Below are 9,315 nucleotides of genomic sequence, written 5' to 3'. Positions count from 1 at the left end.
GACCCCGTTCAGAGGAGGCTGGGCCGCCGCGCCCGAACTCAGGCTGACGAACAGAACACAGGACCTGGAAAAGAGGTGGCGCGCCACCGCTCGTGCAGAAGCCGCCCAACAGGCGCCTGCTCGGTTATACGGGAACCNGGCCAGGGGCGCGGCGAGCTGGCTGCTCCGGATCCGGCCCGCAGGTCAGCCACGGCCTGAGGTCACAACCTGAGCCAAAACGAGGAGTCGGACGTTCAGCTGACGGGGCCTTCAGGCCACGGGGTGAACCAGGCGCCTCTGAAAAGTGGCCTCCAGGGCAGCGGGAGTCGGACACACGCCCGGGGGGCGGCCCCGAAGCCGCACCGCCGGGGGACAGGAGCCCCGGTGAGGGGACAGCCGGTGGCCGGAGTGGGACGAGAAACCAGTGTGGCGACGCCCGAGGGCGAGTCCCGAGCCCCCTGCAGCCCGGGCGCGGGGGGCGGGCAGAGGCCGAGGCCGCACACGGCAGCCGGCCTGCGAGGACGAGGACGGAGGCCCCGACGCACCGGGGCAGGGCCGTGTGGACAGGGCCGTGTGTGCGCAGACGGCGCTGGCAGGACTCGGTCCTCGGTCCCCGGGCTGCCGCGTGATGACGTCATGGTGGGGGAGGGGCGGGGCTGGCTGTGCGGGCGGGGCCTGCGACTGTCCATCTCAGGGTTGTGAGTTCGAGCCCCACGCTGGGTGTAGAGATGAGTTAAAAATAAAATCTTAAATAACAGCAAGGGGTCTGGGACCTGAGACCAGAAACCTGGAAAAAGGCAGTGAGCTCCCTGACGGCCTTGGTGATGGTATTTTGGATTTGACACCAAATGCAAAAGCAACAGAAGCAAAAGCAAGCAAGAGGAGCTGCGGTGAACGAGAAGGCTACGCACACGGGCGGGGGCCGCCGGCACCGCTGGGGACACGGGATCTGAACCCCGACATGCTCAGTCCCGTGTCTCCACGGCTGAACCAGCCCGTCGGGCTAAGCAGGCGGGACACACGGACAGGCGTTTCCCCAGACGACACGGGCGCAAAGCTGCGCCCGTTGCTCCCTGCAAAGGGGCGAGGCTCCCGGTCTCCGCGGGGTGTTTGGGTCCAGGAGCGGAGCGCGGCAGGGGCGCCCCCGACCTGCAGTGTCTCCCGGCCAAACGCGGCTGCAGACCCCGATCCGAGCGAGTGTCGGCCGGCGACTCGGCAGACCCCGCGGTTCCAGAGGAGTCCCTGGTGCCCCGTAGTCACGTTCTCAACTGCTCGGGGCTCGAGGTCCACGGCAGCGGCCGGCGGCTGGCGCCCGAGCTCCAGGAGGCAGGGCGGGAGGGACGGGCCAGGTGACCCCGAAGGGCGGCCACCCAGCCTCCCGCCCCTGGGGCCGCTGCCTGCCCCGGGCGCCGAATGCCGGGACCCCAGCTGCGCACACAGCCCAAGCAGGGGGACGCGCTGTCAGACGAGGGGCCGACGACCCCTCCGCACGTTGTGCTGCCCGCGAGCCCTTCCCTCTCAGGGCCACAGCGCCGCGGTCAAGGCCACGCGGGAGTGTGAAAGGCCCCTGCGCCCCGCGCTCCCCGCCGTCACCAGCTCTGCAGGGGTGCGGTGCGAGTCGCAGGCGCCCAGAAGGGGGCCGTCACCACCCGGCTTGGCGCCCACGCGGGTGGTACCGCCTACTCCCCGACACAGCCCTGGGGGAGGGGGCAGCACCAGTGTGCGGAGACCCCTCGCGGGGAGCACGCTCAGCCTCCCGGGTGCGCCCCGCCGCGGGCACGAAGCCCCTTCGCAGGGAGGGCGGGCCCCACGGCCAGGCAGGGGTGAGGGGACCACACCAACGGGCCCTTCGAGTGAGTGAAGGGGCCGGAGGTGCGAAGGCCGGTGCCTCAGGCCGCGGTCTGTGCGGCCTTCGTGCCCCCCCACCCCCGCAGCCGACGCCAAAGCGCGGGGTCTGGTCGGGTATCACGGCGGCTGGTACCCGCTCGCGGCGGAGCAGTGAACCCGGCCGGAACGGACGCTCGTTCCCCGCGCGCCCCGCACCCCCACGCGCTTCCGGGGCAGACCCCGCCTCCGACCTGGGCTCCGCGCAGAACCGCGTCCTCCGGACCGCAGACGCGTGCAGACGCGCCCCGCGGGGCCAGGCAGATGTCCACGCGGGCTCCCGCTGCTCTGACCCCGTTCCGGACGCTCCCCCGGAGAGGCCAGTGCTGCTGGCCGTGGACACGGCCCACTTCGGAAGAGAAAAGGCCACGTGCCGTTTCTGACATTCTTCCCGAGCCCCTTAAGCAAGACCTGCAGACATTTGCTCCTAAAGCACCAGGGCCCCCGGCTCAGCCCGGTCCCTGCGCGCCGACCAGGGACGCTCTGGGCACGGCCTCTGGCTCGGAGAAGCGGGCCACTCAGCTCCTCAGAGCAGGCATTTGCGGTGCTGTCCCGTCACCGAGGCCAGTGACCTGCAGACGCGTGACAACCAGGGTCTGAGTCTCACACTTGACTTTCAGAAGCTCCGTTTTTCATGAATGAAGATTATCCACTGCGAGCCAGGCCATCGGCCTCCGCAGACACGAAGAGGCGCGAGCAGGTCTAGGAAAACAGAAGCACAGGATCCTAAGCATGAAAACAATTCACACAACGGACTTGAAGGAACAGAGACGAGTTCTGATTTGTAAACAAGAGAAAAGGGGAACGTTTTAGAGGAAAGTACGTATTTCATGAAGAATATAAACGAGCAATATAAACGGGAGTCTGAAAACCTCATTGGGGGGGACAGGCCTACCTGGAATCGCGCGTCGAGGAGAAAGCAGCACAGGGAGGAACGCCCAGCTCTCGAGTGTGCATCCGTGTAGATCCCAGCTCCCGGGAGCAAGCGGGGACCCTGGAGCCGCTGGGGGGTGGGGGGACGCCACCAGGGACTTCGCCATTTGGCTGGGTTCCCCGAGACGCAGAGGCTCAATTTCTACTCGGTGGGAAAACCGTCTGAACACACAGTGCAAATCCAATTAAACATTTAAAATTTATTAAACTTTTTGGTCAAAATAGTTGAACAAATATATACAATTCTGTTAGAACCACTGTTTTTGCAGAGGACCGCGAGGCACAGGTATGTGGAGAGAACTCTGCTCTGGGTCTCAGAGCTGGAGGCTGGGCGCTGGCGCGCGTACAGGTAGGAGTTACTCTGAATGAAATTCTCTGCTTCTAACTGGACGAGAAGTAAAGTGGAGTCGTTACGCTGCCGCAGGGTAGCGCACAGACCGCCCGGTAACAGGGCACTTGCTCTCGTGGATCGTGTCGCTAGTCACCAGGACACGCCTTTGTTCCAAGAGCAGTGCATGCGCCGTGCACCCCGCAGGAGGCCGGGGTCTGAGCCCCCATGTGGATCCCGGCAACTTCCGATCACACCGCTAGTGTCCGTCTTGGGAGATCCTGATTTCTGGCACCAAAGAGCCTACTTTTAAAATCCAGCACCAAGGTGGTGGTGGCGTCACATGGCTACTCTGTTGGCTGGAAACAACTAGGAGACCGGCATGCATGGGATTCCAGCACTTTCCAAAGGGGCCACCCCCTGAGGGCTCCTCGCAGTCCCTGCCGCGCGCTGGGAGGCTCACTGGACACCCGCGTCGCCGGCCCGGCAGCACCCGTCGGCCCCTGGATCCCTTCTGAGACGCTCCCCCCGCCTTACCTGCCGTGTCGCCTGGCCGATGTCTACAGAAACAAAAGAAAATCACACAAGTTTGGGGACAGGCAGGCTGAGGCGTGGAGGTACTGCACACGTGCCACCATCCTGCCAGAGTTGGTCAAACTGTTCCAAAGTGTAATTCCGCATAATTCATTCTATGCAGTTAAAGTAAATAAAAAGCCGATACTTGTCTTAGATTTAAAAACACTTGTCATAGTGTGTCACTTTTATTCAGTGGCCGCACCAGAGGGGGTGGCGGTAGGTACAGGTGCTCGGGTGAGAACAGCCACCGACCCCGCTCGCTGAAACCAGTCCCCGGGGACCACGGCGGGGAGCGGCCCCAAGCGTGAGGGCAGGCGGGGTCGTGGAGACACTCTTCTCCTGGGTGTTAACTTTCTGGTCTATGAACTGGAAAGGCAGGCTCAGACTTAAATAAATACATTTATTGTGAGTAATGGCCTCTACTGAGCACTGTGCACCGTGCGCCGGGCGGGATCGGGCCGCCCTCCAGTCTGCAGGGGGGAGGAGCGGGGAGCGCACTGCTCCTCGCGGAGACGACGACGACGTCCCTCCCCTGGGGAAGCGTCCGGGCCCAGTCCCCGCGCCAGCCTCCCTAGTTGACCTTGTCCTGGAAGATGTACAGGTTGTTGGTGGCGGCCACGGCGATGACGTTCTCTGCTGGGTGCCAGGCCGTGTGCAGAATCTTCTTGTTGAAGTCCAGACTGTCCACACTGATCTCATCTTTCTTTCTCTTCCCGCCTGTACACACTTTCCGAGGCTTGAGGCTGGCGCGGGGCTTGCTGTTCTCCCTGGAAGCTTCCAACGTGACGTCCCTCCGTGTATTTCGATCGAACATCCTGAAGAAGTTGTTGTAGGAACCGGTCATGATGGCGCTGTGCAGAACGAGAGGGCAGTGCTGGTCAGGGACGAGGCACCAACACCCGGCCCCACGCGGGGGCCCCGCGCCCTGGATGCCCCGTGAGGGTCACCTGCCCTCACCCCTCCCCCACCTGAAAAGATCATTTTCAAGAGAAGAAATGAAAATAATGGTTGGCAGAAAAATCGGTAGAAGTTCCCTACTGAACTTCACATACGTAATCCTGTCCGTGAAAATAAATATTACAGAACAAAAAAGGAGCAGCCACGCCTGATTACATTAGAGGTTTTTTGTTTTTGTTTTTTTTTTAAGTGAGCTCCTCGCCCCACGTGGGGCTTGAATTCACGACCCTCAGATCAAGAGTCACGCTCCTCTGACCGAGCCAGCCTGGCGCCCCACATTAATGTGTCTTTAGAAAGTAAAAAAAAAAAGACGACACAGCCACCTGTCCCACGAATAACAGTGTATTTTCAAGTCTCGAACATTTGCACTTTGTCCAATGTCCCTCCGCACACCTGATAAAGAATATTTCTTAATTCATTTTAATGTCTTATTTTTTTTTTTATGTTTTATTTATTTCTAGGAGAGAGAGAGAGAGACAGCGTGAGCAAGGGAGGGTCAGAGTGAGAGGGAGTCACAGACTGAAACAGGCTCCAGGCTCTGAGCTGGCAGTCAGCACAGAGCCCGACGCGGGGCTCGAACCCACGAACCGCGAGATCGTGACCTAAGCGAAAGTCGGACGCTTAACCGACTAAGCCACCCAGGCGCCCCTGTTACAAAGTTCTTTCACGGGAAGCAACAGGTGTACAAAGGGGAAAGGTCTTAGACGTCAGAGCGAATCTCAGACGCTGCAGCGCTGCCCGCGTTGTTTCTCCAGGATCAATTCTTACGGCTTCCACGGCCTCTGAGATCAAATATGTTTCTGCAGTACTGGTAGAAACTTCTGTTTTTTTTTTTTTTTTTAACAAAACATTTAACATTTTTTAAAACAAGAAATGGCTGACAAGTGCTGCCAGGATTTAGCCCGTGGCTTTAGAACGAGCCCTGCTCCAGATGAGGGTGCTCAGACCTGCCCCTGCGGACCCTGCGGACCCAGCCCGGTCCCCGTGGCTCCCCGCGGTCTCCGGGCTCAGGCACAGCAAGCCGCAGACCCGACCCACGCAGATCCCTCAGCGTCAGACTAACCTCACCTAGAACTCACCCGGAAAAGACGACGGTCAGGACCCTCGCGCCATCCTTGCTCAGCCTGTGTGGTCTCGGCCCAGGAGCGCGTGCCGCTCGGGAGAGAACCAGCGCCGCCCAGCCCAGGGCGCTGCCTGGTCAGCCTCGTGTGCAAGACCATGTCCAAGGGAGGCTGGGCGGGAAGCGTGCCGACGCGGACCTTCTGTCCACGCTACTCACAGTCAAGTGCATGTGCCACGATTCCCTGGAACAGGCACCGGGAAGAGATCTTCAGGAGGACGCGGCTTTATTCTCGACACGGACTAGCACTGGCGTGCGGCAGAAATGAAAGCAGACCAGCTGTGACTCAGATTCAGTATTTCTTCTCAATTTCTGGCCCACAGGCCTGCAGGGGAGGTGGGTGTGCCCACCCCCCAGACCACGTAAGAGCACCTGGACAGGTGTCCTCCACTTCCCCAGGTGGCCAAGTGAACTCGGGGGTCAATGGCTGTGTCCATTTTTGCGGGACAACCTGAGCACAGCCAAGCAGGGTCACGTGACAGCATGGTCACGGGCGCGGGACTATCCACGTACCCATAACCCACCGCTCACACGGGTAGACCCCACTGTGTACCCGTCTAGACAGACGGCTCTCCCACCTGGTGCCCCTGCTGGGAACCGTTACAGAAGAGGAGTGTCATTCCCATACACGTTTCCGTTCAGAGTAGTTACATATTCCTAAAACAGCACCTTCTCGCGTGTTCTACAGAATACGGAAACCATCCAGACTCTTCCACAATGTGCTTTCTTTGCTCACTCTCCTATGACATCACCTATATGACGTGCGTGGTTTTACTTCACTGATTTTCCCTCGTTTTCAGTAGTGTACATTACGGACAGACGAGTTTCCCGTGGCGGCTCCTTCAGGGGTTTGCCAGCTCTGCTTTCTGTACATGCACGAGGTTCCTGACCCATGTGGGCCACTGCCAACCAAAAAAGGAAGGCCATGGTGAAGGCCACCGGCCTTCGACCCCAGCCCACCGTAAAGGCAGAGAGAGGGCGTCCTTGTCCCTTTGACCTGGCGACTACCAAGAACGAGCGTCTCAGCTTCCCGTTCCTGTTACTTCCCACTTGTGAGCGGCCACGTTCTGCCACGGGTTCTGGGTCCTCAGGGTCGTATCTGCTTTTGTGGGTTTTCACGGTCGCATTTTGGTACAAAACAAGCGTTAACGTGGGTGAAGTTCCTCACATTTCCTTCACCGTCTGGGGTGGGGCTGTAGAAGCAGCCCCGCCGGCCTCCTCCGTGTTGGCGCCGCGCTCCCACTGCTCCGGCCCCGTCTCGGAATCATGCCCAGCTCGGGTCCTAGGTGGCTGAGGGACAGCTGTGACCTGTCCTCCCAACACAGACAAGCAGCTCCACCAGCCAAGTTCAGGGTCGATGTGCCTCAGCAATGCTGCAGGGCCGTGTGCCTCCCGAGCTCTCAGAGCCGCCGTCTGGGGTCACGTCCTTTCCTGGAAGTGCACCCCCGAGATCCGTCCCGGGAGCTTCCGGTCAGGGTGAAGCGTTCCCCGTCTGAATGCGCCTCACCACACACGTGCTCTGAGTGATCATTTATCTCTCCGGGCACTAACAGTGGTCACAAGGAAGGACTTTCCTGTCACACCATCCTGGGTACCTGCTGTGCTGGAAGGCGGCTCTCAGCCTGACTGTTGATCCTCAAGGTCGTACGTCTTCCCCCCCCGTGGCTACTCCTAGCACCCCTTTGCCGGTGGTGCCCCGGGCCCTCACGGCACAGACGTGGATCCGTGCTTCCTGAGTGCGGGCCTCAGTCTTCTGTCCGCTCCAGGCCGGCACCCCTCCCCGTTCTCTCCTCCTGGGCACGCCACCTGGCCGCGTTCCGCTGTGTGCCCCTCCCCCAGCCTCCATGCCCCTGCCCTCCCGCGGACTCCACCCCTGCAGCCCCGCACTGCACCCCGGAAGACGGCTTCCCCTGCGCTTACTGCCCGGGGTCTCCCGCTGAACCCACATTTTCAACCACTGCGTACTTCGTTTCTAGAAGTTCTGTTTGCTTCATTTATAATTCTCTCAGGTAATTTCCGGTGGTCTCGCTCATGGTTCCTGGCTTGGGTGGGGGTCCCTTCCAGTGCTCTCTCACGCTCCGCGGCTTAGGTTCTAGTATCTGAATCCTCAGACAGTCAGTGTTCCTGCTGTTTCTGACCTGTTCCCAGTGGCTTTCCTTCACGCGCTGGTGGTGTTTACCCACACGTGCATCCAGGGGAGATGGCGCCCTGGGTGTACTGGGAGAGGCAACTGCCGTGGGTGCCGGGCGCCCCTGCATGTCCTCTTGAGTGCGCCCTCCCGGGGCCCCGTGTGCGGGCCCCGCAGTGTCCACCAGCAGGCCTATCAGTCACGCTGTTTGGGACGCCAACCCCACTGCTTGTGCGGCCCGGGCCCGTGTCACTCCTGTGGGGTGCGGGGGCCGTGGCAGATGGGTGCCCGCATGAAGCTCACGCTGCTCTGCGGGGCCAGGGGTCTGGAGCCGGGTCTCTGCCCCAGGGGACTCGTGACTCCAACGGTACCCACAAAACACTGTAAACGGGAAGAGCCCAGGCCCGGAAGGCTCTGTCCTGCTGCCCAGAGCCCGGCCTGCCTTGTGGTGCCCAGGTCCACAGTCAGCCTTTCCAGATCATGCAGCAGGACACAGATGCCACAGCTGGGGTGGGGGTGGGGGGCTCATGGTTACCACTCTTGGGGGGGCTTTCACGCTTCCTCCCACCCCTCAAGGTCTCAGACTAATCTCCCTGGGGACTGTGAATGTAGCTGGATGATGCCTTTCCCAGAACCCTGGAGGGTCTCACCATCACTGTGCCCCGTGCGTGGGGACCTCAGCGGGGAAGACCTCGCCGGCAGGGCCCTGGGCCCCGTGCCGTGGGCCAGCGCGACACCCCACGGTTCCTGCGCCCTTCTACTTGTAGCCCGCCTTCGTTCTGGCCGCGGCACAGCTTCCCTCCCCCCAAAGGGACTGTCCCCTTTCAGCACCGCAAGTGCAGCGTGTTGTGTGACAGTGAAGACATGCGCCTCGGCACCACGGGCATCAAACGTCCTCTTAAGAGAACGGGCACCAAATTCATTCCTGAGGCACCAGGACGTCCACACTGCAAAGGCCACCAGGACATGCCACCCGCTGCACAGCCCCTGCGAACTGGCCCCAGGAAAGGCCAGTCTACCCGCTCACTGGCAAACCTCTGCCCCACCTCCTTTCACACTCATCTCGGAATACAATCCACCATAAATTACCTTAAAAGCATTTAAAAAACAACCACACAGAACCGTGGCACCGCATGTGCTGTCTGCATCCAGGAAGGGCACGAGCGGGGGAGAGCTTGCTCCTGAGCCCCTCTGCCCCCACCTGTGGGGGGCGCCCGGGGGGCTCAGTCCGTTAAGTGGCTGACTCTTGCTTTCAGCTCAGGTCATAAACCCAGGGTTCACTGGACTGAGTCCCGAGTTGGGTTCCATGCTGAGAGTGCAGAGGCTGCTTAGGGTTCTCTCTCCCTCTCTCTCTCTCTGCCCCCCCCTTCTCTTTCCAAACCAAACATTAAAAAAATAAAAAATAAAGTG

At 60.8% G+C, this 9,315-nt stretch overlaps 1 protein-coding gene across 6 annotated transcripts in view; it reads right to left on the bottom strand.

The window, feature by feature from the left end:
* Positions 1-2,976: 2,976 nt before the first annotated feature.
* PPP2R2D (protein phosphatase 2 regulatory subunit Bdelta) overlaps positions 2,977-9,315 on the bottom strand; it is a 49,010-nt gene continuing 42,671 nt past the window's right edge. For 5 of the 6 annotated variants that reach the window (XM_077762991.1, XM_077762992.1, XM_077762989.1 and 2 more), the window contains one exon: positions 2,977-3,684. In XM_077762991.1, coding sequence (XP_077619117.1) covers positions 3,384-3,684 — 301 coding nt within the window. In that variant the 3' untranslated portion in view covers positions 2,977-3,383. Of the gene's footprint in view, positions 3,685-3,872; positions 4,552-9,315 lie in introns of those variants that run through there. The other variant, XM_077762995.1, reaches the window with a different exon arrangement.

The sequence above is a fragment of the Crocuta crocuta genome, unplaced genomic scaffold (assembly GCF_008692635.1).
Source record: "Crocuta crocuta isolate KB4526 unplaced genomic scaffold, BGI_CrCroc_1.0 scaffold466, whole genome shotgun sequence".
NCBI lineage: Eukaryota > Metazoa > Chordata > Mammalia > Carnivora > Hyaenidae > Crocuta > Crocuta crocuta.
The sequence above is the reverse complement of the archived record's forward strand: the minus strand, read 5'-3'. Positions and strand labels throughout refer to the sequence as shown.